General features: G+C 42.6%; 1 protein-coding gene across 1 annotated transcript in view; it reads right to left on the reverse strand.

Annotated features, from left to right (window-relative positions):
* Positions 1–12,346, reverse strand: part of LOC102452749 (putative guanylate cyclase soluble subunit beta-2) — a 32,089-nt gene extending 19,743 nt beyond the window's left edge. Inside the window, exons 1-5 of the mRNA XM_089777306.1 lie at positions 12,197–12,346; positions 11,641–11,714; positions 7,528–7,622; positions 4,065–4,225; positions 1,770–1,869 (exon numbers count right to left, since the gene is read on the reverse strand). Of these exons, the coding sequence (XP_089633432.1) occupies positions 1,770–1,869; positions 4,065–4,225; positions 7,528–7,622; positions 11,641–11,714; positions 12,197–12,346 (580 nt within the window). The remainder of the gene's footprint in view (positions 1–1,769; positions 1,870–4,064; positions 4,226–7,527; positions 7,623–11,640; positions 11,715–12,196) is intronic.
* Positions 12,347–13,423: the final 1,077 nt, after the last annotated feature.

A 13,423-nucleotide genomic window follows, 5' to 3' on the forward strand; every position in this document is an offset into this window, starting at 1 on the left:
TCGTTCACCCTTCTGTGAGGAGAAACATCATAAGGCTCTGATGAGCTTTCTCTAACCAGCCACCTACTCAAAGTGCAGAAACTGATGATGGAGTCTGGTATTTTCTTTGATGCAAACTCATTTATTTACAAGCAATGGGCAAGGGTCTGCTCTTTCAAATGCAGGATGAACCAGAAACAAAAGAGAATAGTGTCTTAGCTCAAAGCCCCGACCATCGCTAGCTAACACTAGATCTTAACATTTTTTCTCTGGCTTTTTCCAGAGTCATGAACCCTGCTTACAGGCTGTTCCTTGTCTTTCTTGCTTTTTGCTTCATAATCTGTCTCTATTCTGTGTCTATACCTGGCTTGTCTTTTTCACATACTCATCTAATCAGAACTATTATCCCGTGGACCCTTACACTCGGTACTGGCATCTCTAGGCTTGAAAATTCATAGTCCTGCCACCCCTGCTTGGCAGTTCATAGCCCTTCACCTCTGGGCTTGCTGCATCAGTTATGAATGCAAAAAAAACCTGCTTGATGCCCCAGCACCACCTCCTCTGTCTCTATTAAGCAGCCGAATATGGATCCATCATCTTACCTTGAAGATTATCTGCTAAAGCAGCAGACTGGAAAGGAAGCTGCTCCATTTGAATTCAGAAGCTAAGGCTCAGCACTGACATGTTTTCTTATTATTATTTATTGAGCACTGACATTGGATATGCTGGCTCTTTAAGGCAGGCCCTGGTTCAGCCCATAATTAAGGGAACCATGTGACTTCAGGCTGAACATAACAGCATCTGGGACATGGAGCAGGGTTGTATTAAGCAATTTCTTTGTTTAGTAAGGGAAAATAAAAGATCTGGTCTGGGGTGGTTCTCTGGGTTGAAAAGGCTTTTGGGGAAGCCCGAAGAGGGGCTTCAGGGAGGGATACATTGGACTGTGTATATGTTTTGCACTGAATGATTAAAATTTCAAGGTTAGGTGAGAACAAGGGGAAAATGGCCTTAGATGAATTGTTGAGCTGAGTTCTGGTGTATGCAGTTACTCTTATTTAGTGGTCCCAGGCTGGGGCTCCAAAGAAGATGGGAAACACTCCTCTGTAGCAAGAGAGGAGACTAAGGCAGTTCCTAAGTGAAAGACTATTTAGCTTGGAAAGGGCAAAGATTTGTCCATTCACTCCCACCTCGTTTTTGACTTTTTTTTTGTCTCCCTGTTGAAAACCTTGTAATTTGGCCAGCAGACTAAACCATGTTAACTATCCAGTTGCTGAGAGGAAACTAAGGCACAGCTGTATCTGATGTTGGACCAGGTAATTCTACAACATGTCCCAACAGTGTAAGGTGCTCTGTAAATTTTTGGAACATCATCTTGTTTGTAATCTCGACAGACAATGTTCTGCTCAAGTAATATGGAAAACAAAGTGACTGATGGAATTTAACACTTGTCCAATAAGTCCCGCCATTTTTGCTTAACTCTCTTTTAAATTAAATATTCCAGCGTCCTTTTGTTAGTGGTTCATTGTAGGGCATACTAACAATCAAAGGCCTTATGGAAGAAGTGTGTCTTAAAAAAGGGCTTCAAGGAGGAGAAGAGGAAAGTGCAGATGGAGAAAAGCATAAAGCAGCTAAATTTTCAGAAAGGGGAAAGAAAGAGGAGCAGAGAGATGGAGAAGCTAGGCTGAACATGGGCTTGAAGGAGAGAACTGAAGGTGCTGACGTCCCAAGGAGCCCTGGGTGACTGGCATCTGAAAGCAAACTATGGACTAATGAGAGAATATTGATTTTACCTGGGACTATATGACACAGGCCTCTCCTGTCAGAATAGTAGTGAAGTAACATTGCCCCATCTGCCCTCTTTTCCACACGAAATGATGGTGCATTCATTTCCTGAGTAAGGAGATAAGAGAACCCAGTTCACCTGTGTAGTCACATGGCCTACATAGTGATTTACACCACTGATTTACACCACTGAGGGACTGGCCCATGAGTATATCAGTTGCTCAAAGACATAATGATATACCAGCAAACTGAAAACCAGCTTGAAAATAATTCTAACCTGATGGACTAGGACATCTGTGATTGGATCATCTTGGCTGGAGGAATTTTTGGTTTTTCCACTGAGTATTTGTTCGTAGAACTCTGGGGTGGGTTTGGCAGGTTCCATCATTGCCAGGCCATTTTAGTGAACACAAGAACCAGAAGTGGCCACAGAATATTTTGAACTCTTCCACTCTTACCTGCAAACTTGTATTTAGAGGCAAATTCTACCAACACATCGAAGCACGCTCCTTTTCCAGTGTTGTTGCAAAGGGGAGGGGCAAGCTTTGGGAACGCCACATAGACTACAACAAAATGCAGGACAATGTAGCACTTTAAAGACTAACAAGATGGTTTATTAGATGATGAGCTTTCGTGGGCCAGACCCACTTCCTCAGATCAAATAGTGGAAGAAAATAGTCACAACCATATATACCAAAGGATACAATTAAAAAAAATGAACACACATGAAAAGGACAAATCACATTTCAGAACAGGAGGGGGATGCAGGGGGGGGGGAAAGGAAGGAAGGTAAGTGTCTGTGAATTGATGATATTAGAGGTGGGGAGAGTGGGATGTTTGTGAGCTAATGGTATTAGAGGTGATAATTGGGGAAGCTATCTTGGTAATGGGTAAGATAGTTTGAGTGTTTGTTCATTCCTTCTCGGAGAGGGTCGAATTTTAACATGAATGACAGTTCAGAGGATTCCCTTTCAAGTGCAGATGTAAAAGGTCTTTGTAGCACAATGCAGGTGGCTAAGTCATTGAGAGAGTGTCCTTTCTGGTTAAAATGGCAAGAAACTGTTTTTTCTTTGTGATCTTGTCTGATATCTATTTTGTGGGCATTAATCCTTTGGCAAAGTGTCTGAGATGTTTGTCCAATGTACATAGCAGACGGACACTTTCGGCACATTATAGCATAAATTATATTTCTGGATGCGCAGGAATATGTGTTCTTGATCTTATAACTCACTTGGTTAGGTCCAATAATGGTATCAGCAGAATGAATATGTGGACAAAGCTGGCAACGGGGTTTGTTGCAAGGGAAGGTACCAGGGTTGGTATTAGTGTGGTATGTCCTGTGGTTGTTGGTAAGAATCATCTTGAGGTTAGGTGGTTGTCTATAGGAGATTATGGGTCTGTCTCCCAGAGCCTCTTGGAGTATGGTATCCTGTTCCAGTATAGGCTGTAGTTTATTGATAATGTGTTGGACAGGTTTAAGTTGGGGGTTGTAGGTGATGACAAGTGGTGTTCTATTGTTGGTTTTCTTGGGTCTGTCTTGAAGTAGATGGTTTCTAGGTATTCGTCTGGCTCTTTCAATTTGCTTTTTTATTTCTCCGGGTGGGTAGTTGAGGTTTATAAATGCTTGGTAGAGATCCTGAAGCTTCTGGTCTCTGTCAGTGGGATTAGAGCAGATGCGGTTGTATCGAAGGGCTTGGCTATAGATGATGGATCATGTGGTGTGTTCTGGATGGGAGCTGGAAGCATGTAGGTAACTGTATGAGTCGGTGGGTTTTCTGTAGAGAGTGGTGTCTAATTTTCCATTGTTGATTTGTACTGTGGTGTCCAGGAAGTGGATCTCTCGTGTAGAATGGTCCAGGCTGAGGTTGATGGTGGGGTGTAGGTTGTTGAAATCTCTGTGGAATATCTCCAGTGTTTGAAAGAGCCAGACGAGGTGTACCGGTAGTTCGAATTAGAGATCCTAATTCGGACTACCTACTCCATGCTGCGTGTAGCTGCGGGCATGGAGTCCGCACTAACAGGGATTTAAAAATGGCGGCGCCCGACAAGATGCAAATGAAGCCCGGGATATTTAAATCCTGGGCTTCATTTGCAACTTCGAATGACTACATTAACCACCCTAGTTCGAACTAGGGTGGTAGTGTAGACATACCCTAACAGAATATGGATGGGTAGGGAGGATTCCTGATCTTCTTACAGGAGGAGGGTAACAGGGAGAGGCTTTCTTCCATAAAACACAGAGCTAGAAAAATTGCCAGTAATTAGAACCTCTTTAATTTACACCCACAGAAAGAAGAGCGTACCTGGTAGGACAAGGCAAGGTAACTATGAAGGGCATCTAGATTCTCAATAAATTCAGTTAGATTTCCTCCCAAAGTCCGTAGCATTCGATCGTAGCCAGACATCTTACAGAAGGTAAAGAAATATTCTCCAAAAAGTCTCAGCACTGCATCTTCTGGCAAATCTATGTAAAAAATATCAGGATGGACAACAGTGCAGTGCTGTCTAAACCACACTGCGACACAACCCAACCATTAAGGTCTGAAACAGACACTGGCAAATGGCCTAGGCCCCATAGGTGAAATATTGCAAAAAAAATTAGGATCTGATGGGTAGAGCTGGGTGAAAATGTTTTTGGTAGTTAGTTTATTTGCTGAGAAATGCTCTTTGGGCCATCCCAAAGACATTGCAAACTTGTGTCAGGTTTGGAACCAAAAAATGAAAAATGTGTCCAGCTGGAGTCACAAAACTGATAGGGGAAGAAGTGGTTGGCTTCTCCTTAGAAGCTATGGCCTAGTGGTTAGGGCATTCTCCAGGGATATAACTTCTATTCCTTCCTCTGCCTGATACGAGGAAGAGATTTGAACTTGAGTCTCCAACACTGGAAAAGACTGCCCTAGGCAGTACAGATCTCTGTCTCGCCTGTTCCGCTTTTTATAAGTAATCATCAGAGCAGGGACTGGAGCTTGTTTTGCCCAAATCTTAGGTGACTATCCTAACTGCCAAGCTAGAATCATTCTTGGGCTCTTTCCCTGGCCCAGTGAAATGCCATTGCAAATGACTATGAATAGTCGTTGGGCCAGGGAGGAGAGTTATGCTATAGCTTAAGGGTTAGGGCACTATTCTTGAAACCTGGGAGACCCAACTGCAAATCCCTTTGCCACATTAGGCAGAGGGGAAATCAAAGCCAGCTTTCCCCACATTCTGGGAAAATGCCTTTACTACTGGGCTAAACTTTATAAGGAGATCAGTGCCTCCCCTTCTGCTAGCTACTTTGTGACCCTAATCCTCCTCTGCTTTTGTTAAAATTCCCGAAGTTGAAAAAAAGATGTTGAGTTGGTCTTTGAAATTCGTCCCAACTTTTCAATTCATCAAAACATTTTAAAATTCTCATTTTTGGTCCAACCTAAACTGAGACATCGGTGAAGCAAAAGATCCATTATGCAGCCAGGTCTACTGGTAGGGACAGTTTGCAGAGTTGCATTCATTTTTGACTTTCAATACACCAGACCATAAATGGCTAGCAAACAGCCATTATGGCAGCACATACAGCGGAAAATGTTGTCTGTGTTGTATGTTAATGGAATCCGTTATCTTTAGCGGGGTTAATCCTGGTTTGTACCAAGAAAAATGATTTGGGAATCTGGACCTAGAATCTAGATAATTTAATTTATGCTACATGCTCTCCTCTTTATCAGGACACAGTTTCCTTACAATCCCTGTGTTTGTGGCAATGTTGATTAAGTTGGGCTGTCAAGGCTGGTAGTAAACAGAATTGTGATTCTCTAATGCCCAATAGTAAAACAGCTCTTTTGTGGATAAGAAAACTAGGTAAGAGGTATCAGGATGGAGTAATTTAAGTCCATGTTGACTCACAGGGTTAGTACCATACTACAACTCTTATACCCCAATACAGCTGCAGCAACAGTCATGCTTTAGACCAGGGATTGTAGTGAATGTTCCTATATTTATAGAAAAAAGAGAGGGAGGAGGGGAAGAGGACGCTCTTTGGGGACTGTAGTGTTCAGTAACCCGCCAGATAAGCCTGCCCTGTCAGATAGCAGCTCTTACCCAAATGCCAGGAGATAACAATGCTTACAAAACTTAGATGTGTGGAAGACTTTCACATCTCACTTCAAATTCTCATGGGCAGAGGTCATTGGCCTCCTGGTTTGGCAGAAAGGGATAAAACTTCGTGCTTAGAACTGAGAAGCCAGTGGCCCTCTTTCCCCCGTCATCCTCTCTTCCTTCCATCCCTAACAACTGCCTCTCTCTGGAGAAGTCCAGGGACATCTCCAAGGTCCTCTGATGTAAGGAGAAAAGTTGTATTGGGATACCCTTGGAGGGAAGCTGCAGATAACAAAGGGCCAGTTTTGGGGATTCTTGGAGTTCACCCAAGTTCCGCAAACAACGTAAAATGAAACTAATAGGCAGAAGGTTTAAAACGAACAAAAGGAAGTTTTTCTTCACTCAGTGCACAGTCAACCTGTGGAACTCCTTGCCAGAGGGAGTGGTGAAGGCTAGAACTTTAACAGGGTTCAAAAAAAGAGCTAGATAGATTCATGGAGGTTAGGTACATCAATGGCCACAGTTTCCTTACTATCCCTGTGCTTGTTGCAATGTTGATTAAGCCACAAACAACATAACATAATCCTCACATAAGAATGGCCATACTGGGTCAGATCAAAGGTCCATCTAGCCTGTGTCCTGTCTGCCGACAGTGGCCAATACCAGATGCCCCAGAGGGAGGGATCACAACAGGTAATCCTAACATCATCCCTCCACTGTCTCCCACTTACAGAGAAACAGAGGCTAGGGACACCATTCCTTCCCATACTGACTAAAAGCCATTGATGTACCTAACCTCCATGAATCTATCAAGCTCTTTTTTGAACCCTGTTCAAGTTCTAGCTTTCACCACATCCTCTGGTAAGGAGTTCCACAGGTTGACTGTACGCTGAGGAAGAAAAACTTCCTTTTGTTTGTTTTAAACGTGCTTCCTATTAATTTCATTTGGTGACCCCAAACAAATAGCAAGGTTCAGTTTTGAAATCCCTTTGTAAACAGAATCCTGCAGATCTTTTCTTCCCCAGTGCAAAGGAAAAGCTCCACAGGTCTGGGAGCTCCCTTGCTGGCCCCTAATACAGCTGCTTTGGGGAGTGACCAGTGCTCTTAGACAATCAACTCCCAAGGGCTGACAAATGTAGCCGTGTGCAGCAGGCGGCCACCAGACTTGCGGGGCTCCTACCTCCTTCAGTCAGGCACCAGTGTTTCATTTAAGCTGAACACTTGGGCAGCCAACCAGGAGAGATTCAAATGTCTCCCAGCTGATTAGCAGAGCACCCACAGCTGGCACATGTGGTGCGCATCTGCACATTGCCTTGGTGCACACAGCAAAATTTGTTTCACACATGGGTGGAAAAAATTAGAGGGAACATTGCCAGGCACTCTTGGAGGAGAAGGCTAGGCCATGGACCAAAGCTATCTGGACAAGGGGGGAGCGCTCACTACCTCCTCCTTCTGGGTGCCACACCTTGCACACTTCTCATGCTATGCAGCTCCGAGTAGGGTGTGGCATTCCTAAATCATGAGCCCAGCCAGAACTTCCTCTTAAATAGGGCTGCTCTACAGTGCATCCAGTAGAGGGCATTGTGTTACTGCTATGAGTTGGCCTCTTGGCCAGCCAGGGACAGTGTCAGCTTGAAGAGCACTGTGGAAACGGCCAGTGCTCAGTAAGCCAGCAATAAGATAATGAACAGGCCTTACCCAGCATTTTGCAGGCCTCTTGGATCAGCCTCAGAGTAATAACATCATCATACACCATGTAAGTCATAAAGGTGTCTTGGACCCCTGCCTGTGTTCTGAAAAATACAGAGAATTAAGATTTATGATGATACAGAAGGGAAACCACTCAGACTGGTCACTGCCTGAAACCAATCCATACATCAACCGAGCTGAGTACAGTGAAACTAAACCAAAGTTACTTAGCAGGTTCCAGCATATTCAAAATCACCATATGGTTATGTGAGCAAGTCCCCAAGAAGAAACTGCAGCAGCAAAGCAGAAAGTCACTGAGTGCTCCCAATTGTACCTTGGCATGTGAGCCTAGAATTTCTTGGAGCAGAGTATGAAGGGGAACAGAGGAACCTGAATGCAAGGGAAGCGTTTCTCTATGCTGGCCTTAATAAGTATGGTTTTTAAAACTTAAAAGCAGATGGGAGACGGTAGTCACGTGGTCAGTAAGGAAGGAAAATGTATTAATGTATTAATGCTTAATATTTTAGTGAAGGGACTTCACATCAGTTCATTCTAGGCCCTCTCCTCACCAATGCAGAACTAGATGCTTGTTCTCCAGTGAGGGAGAAAGAGAAGGAGCTGGCAATCACTGGCTGCTCTGGTTACGAAAAAAATGCAAAAACCAACACACAATTACTATGTTCAAAACATGTTTGTAGCTGGCATGATTAATTATCACAGTAGCAGCTAGTGGCCCTGATAAGATCAGGGCCCCATTGTTCCAGGCTCTGTATAAGCACATTATAAGAGAGAGTTCCTGGCCTGAAAACCTTGCAGCCTAAATAGACAAAGAAGATCCATTGTACTGCTTAAGAACATGCTTTTCAGAAATTCAACACTTTGAGTGCCCAATTTTAAGACACTTTAAAGAGGGTCTGATTTTCAGGAATCTTGAGTTGATCTAAGTGACTTGATTACGGTCACATAAGACCCCTCTGGTAGAGGTGAAATTTGAACCTATGCCTTCTCAGTCTTAGCCTGTTGTCTCATCATACAACAAGCCTTTCTCTCTTAGGGGAAACCTTAAAAAACAACAAATAGACTAGTAGCACTTTAAAGACTAAGAAAACATGTAGATGATAAAATGAGCTTTCATGGGCACTGCCCACTTCATCAGATGACAGGAGTGTTAGAAGTCCAGATCCAAGAATAAATAAGGGGGGGGGGGGAGGGAGAGAAGGAGAAAAAATTGAGAGGAAGAAGAAAAAAGAGAGACAGCAGATTATCTACTCATTGTCTCTCTTTTCTTCCTCCCTTCCTTTTTTCTCCTTTTCTTTCTCCTCGTCCCCCCCCCCCTCCTTATTTATTCTTGGATCTGGATTTCTAACACTCCTGTCATCTGATGAAGTGAGCTGTGCCCATGAAAGCTCATGATGCCATCTATATGTTTTCTTAGTCTTTAAAGTGCTACTAGTCTATTTGTTGTTTTTTAAGTTTTTCCTATTACAGACTAACTCGGCTACCCCTCTGAATTCCTTAGGGAAAGCACCCTGTGAAAATAGCACCTAGCATCACTCTCTGCTGTGACGCTGCCCATGGCAATATGCACGAGGAGTACCTTTCCCAGCCCTGATGAGCTCTCTGTATCACAGAAGCTTGTCTCTGTGGGTGCGTCTACACCCTCTCTGGAGATATTTAAGAACAGGTTAGATAGACATCTGTCAGGGATGGTGTAGGTGGAGCTTGGTCCTGCCTTGAGGGCGGGGGGCTGGACTCGATGACCTCTCGAGGTCCCTTCCAGTCCTATTATTCTATGATTCTATGAATCTATGATTCAGGGCTTAACTCGAAATAAGCTACGCAAATTGAGCTTCGTCAATTGCATATCTTATTTCAAAATAGCTTATTTCGAAATAGGGAGCATCTACACAGCACTTATTTTGAAATAGAGATCTCTTCCTCTGACTTCCCTTATTCCTTGTACAATGAAGGTTACAGTAGTTGGAGTAAGAAGTCCTCCAGCTTGACAGTATTTTGACGGTATTTCAAAGTAACTGCCTGCTGCGTAGTCACGGACTAAGTTACTTCGGAATAGTGCTAGTTATTTTGAAATAGTGTTGCAGTGTAGACACACCCTGTCTCCCCAATGGAAATGGGTCAATAAAAGATATTGCCTCGCCCACCTTGTGTCTCTAGTCATTGTATCAAGCAGATTTGTGTGACATGCACAATGCATTCAATATTCTTCCCAGTCCAGCCACCAAGAGCTGGTTTAATTTTCATTTCTGATTTTTACTGTCAGTTTTGTGCTCAGCTCTATGCAAAAATAGAGAAAGATTAATCCCTGTCCTAATGATCTTTTCCAGTTCTTTATTTGGGATCACAGATTAGTGTTTGTGCTAGTTCTTCCCCCTTTCTGCTCAGTGCTAGCATGTCTCTTATCCTTTATTCTGTGGACTGCTTTACAGTAATCCACTGTACTGGAAGATATCTAGGGAATTGTATCACTTTACAGAATTCATTAACATTAGTGTATAGGAGTCCTGTATGGCAAACATTTACAGCAAAACCATTTTAGTAGCTAATAGTGGAAAATCGGAGACCAGCCCAAATAACTTGGATATTTCTGGCAGGCCTTCAGGCACAATGCAAGTAAATTCTGAATGATAAAACTATTATCAGCTCAGTCATAAGAGGAGTTGCCAGATCTAAACAAATGACGTATGTGAGACCCAACATAAGTACATGTGTGTGTGTGCTGAAGAGTGCCAAAAATGTCTACAAATGTCATGTTAAGTTCTGCTTTCATAGAGCAAACATCAGAGGCCAAGAAGTTGATGCTAGGATCTTTTGTGCAAATTGTGATAATTCAAACTTGCTTCAAGAGCTCTGTCTATGTTTCAGATTAACTTCTGCTCCTAGTGACACCAGTGTAAATAACTGCAGACCTACTCCCATCTAACTGAGTTAATTTGGCTGCATGTTTCATTTAATATATCAGCACTTCAGGGTGATGTGAAAGGTTTTTTTCAAGGGAACAGCAGTGCACGCGTAAACAGCCACCTGGTCTATTACTTCAGAAACTACATGTGCAAGAATTCACTATTAGTTTTCCACAAATATAGGCATCTCTATGGTGCTCATTTCTGTGATGTTTTATAATTTAATACTCATAATGAACAAGACCACTTCCAAAGACAAGATAATGGACACTCTTAATAATATGCTGCCAACCTTGTGAGTGATTCTTCCTTATTATATGCTTATTTTTTGTGATCTGTTAGCACAACCATCCCTCCTAGCTATGAAATCAGGCTGTAGGCAGGTAACCTGCATGAGATTTCCCTTCTGGCTTCTTTCCCATTCATTCCATTGGGGAAGACATGTTCACCACTCCTTAGTCACAAATATGCCAGGATCTGCTTAGACCTTGGGAGACCCAGCACAGGACCAATGGCATGGAGTCCCTATGTCTCTTCATTGGCTCCAAGAGGACCTGGCTCCCCACTCCCTACCCTATGGCCTCACAACTCCAGTGCTGCAAGGATTTCTCCAGTCCACCACTGCCTCTGGCACTCCTCCTCCACATGAAAGAGCAAAGATTGTGGAAAGTCAGTAAAATGATCTGAAAAGTGGCTCACCAGAAGCTATTTATGGTTGTCTAATCCAATAGGTAAAGAATCAAGTCTCTCACTTCCATTGAATTTATGTGCTACCTGGGTTTTATATTATGCCATAAATAACACTATTTGTTATTTGTGTTATACATGTTAAACAGGAAATACCAGTGGGAGAAGGTTAAGGTGGCAAGAGGTACGGGCATTTTGCATCTCAGGGACAAATCACTCTCCGGTATGAATCCACTTGCGTTAGTAAATAACATTTTGGCCAAATTTGCCTCTCATAGCTCTGTTATGATTTATGCTGACCACCACTCCCTCAGCTGCACTGGGGATGTAACTCAGCCCAGAGTTTGGCACACTCAGCTCATAATTAATTGTAGCAGTGAAACAGAGAGCTGTGTGGGCCTGAACTGTATTTAAAATGTTCAACTGAATACAGTCAAATTTTAATCCTCTTTGACTCCCTTGATGGAAGTCCCAAGTCACTAGGGTTGCTCTTTTTAAAGGATCAAATACTTACTTGAGTTTTTCCCATGTCTCATCACCAAATTTCTCTATAACTAGAGATTTCAGGCAGGTGTTGATAAATCCATACTATGGGAGAAAAGACATTAGCATTATGCTTAATGGAATATGGAAAAGAGACCTTAATGGGCTGGTTAAGTAAATTAAATGATAACCCCTTTGGGGAAACAATTATGATTTTTTCCCATTTCTTTTAGTTTGTTTATTTAATAGCACTACTCATTTCTGCCTTCATGCAAAACTCCCCAAGACTTGTTCTCTACACATCAGTAGTTCTGGTCTCCATAGAGAAAACATATTACAGTAACTAAATGTTAAAGCCAGAATGCAATTAAGGATGATTATAGAAAGTTGTTTTCAGTCACTCTGAGTTCTTTTGGATCACGCAGTACTGTTATGGTTAAAAGCTAAACAGATGAAAGCAGGAAATTAATGGCACTTATGTCAGCCTGAAGACTGACAGAGTAAAACACAGCATCATTAGTGTTTAAATCAGATTTGAAAAACTGGGTATTGACCATAAAAAGAGAGTAATGCTGAAAGACGCTTACCATCGTGCTGCTGTCTGTTCGCTGGTTGTGCAGGGCAGGTGTTGTAGGTTGTGCCGGAGTAAGTAAGCTGCTCATGCTTGTTGGTGTTTCATCACACCCGCAGTGAGAGTCTGTTTTTGAACACATCAGCTTTGACTGTCTAGAGCGCATCATACACAAAGCAGAAAGATCCCCAGAGAAATCAGAAAGCAGTCACTTGCCCAGCCATGACTCCTCTCCAAGCAAAGCTCAGCATTACAGTGCAGAGAGTCCAATGTTGTGATAATCACAGGAAAAGTGGATTTTAGGCTGAGGTGGAAATGAGTGTTTTAATGTAAAATCCTGAGATGGTTCAGCTGGCTCAGCCTCTCTTACAATGCCATTGAACTATAGATTTGGGGAGTTTGTGCATCACTTGTTTAAGCCCTGTCCATATAGGGATCAGTGCTATCTATTTGCATCTGTCATAGGTGCCTCAGAAATACCTGTCCCCATGGTATCCAAGTGCCATACAATGACCGAAGATAGCAGTGAGTGTGAATCTGTAAAGGACAGTATTTTCAGTCTCCCCTTACTTAAGGTCTCCATGTGGGGTCTGTTTGTTCCTTTGACTCTGTCTAGTCTCCCTATATCAATGGAATGACTTCAGCCTTACACAGGCATAACAGAGATCAGACCCCTTAACTCATACTTGGATGTGTAATAACAAATGGGAAATCTTAGCACGAGAAAAGAGATGAGTGGTGAGATCTTATCACAAGAAAATGTCCATTGAAAATGCCAGGCTGCCTTGTAAATGCAGCCCCTGTCAGATAATAGTTGATAAATGATGATCAGAGGCAGCCAGAGGTACTTTTGAGAATGTCATAGCTGCAGCATTTCTAATGTTGCTGTATTATTCCAAGAAGTATTGCTTATCCTGAGGTGTCCCTATCATTTAGCAGCATCAGTAAGAAATAGCTGCCCTCCTGGAATGAGATGATAGCAAGAACCTTGGTCAAAGGGAGTAGAAATCTTACAAAGCGGGAGGATAGGCTGTTGTTAGAGTCTTGACAATTGTAGCTATAGCCTGAATCAAACCTGTTGCTAGTGAGTGTAATCCGATGGATATAAATGTTTCTGAATTAAGGACACTAAAAAAGAGTAGTGTGTATGTACCTACACTAGATTTGGCCTTAAAGGTCAGCTTTTCAAAAGTATCTACATAACTAAAGCTGAAGATAGAAACCTAACCTGTTTTTTCACTTT

This window comes from Pelodiscus sinensis, chromosome 1 (genome assembly GCF_052426305.1).
Source record: "Pelodiscus sinensis isolate ZL-2025 chromosome 1, ASM5242630v1, whole genome shotgun sequence".
Taxonomy (NCBI): domain Eukaryota; kingdom Metazoa; phylum Chordata; order Testudines; family Trionychidae; genus Pelodiscus; species Pelodiscus sinensis.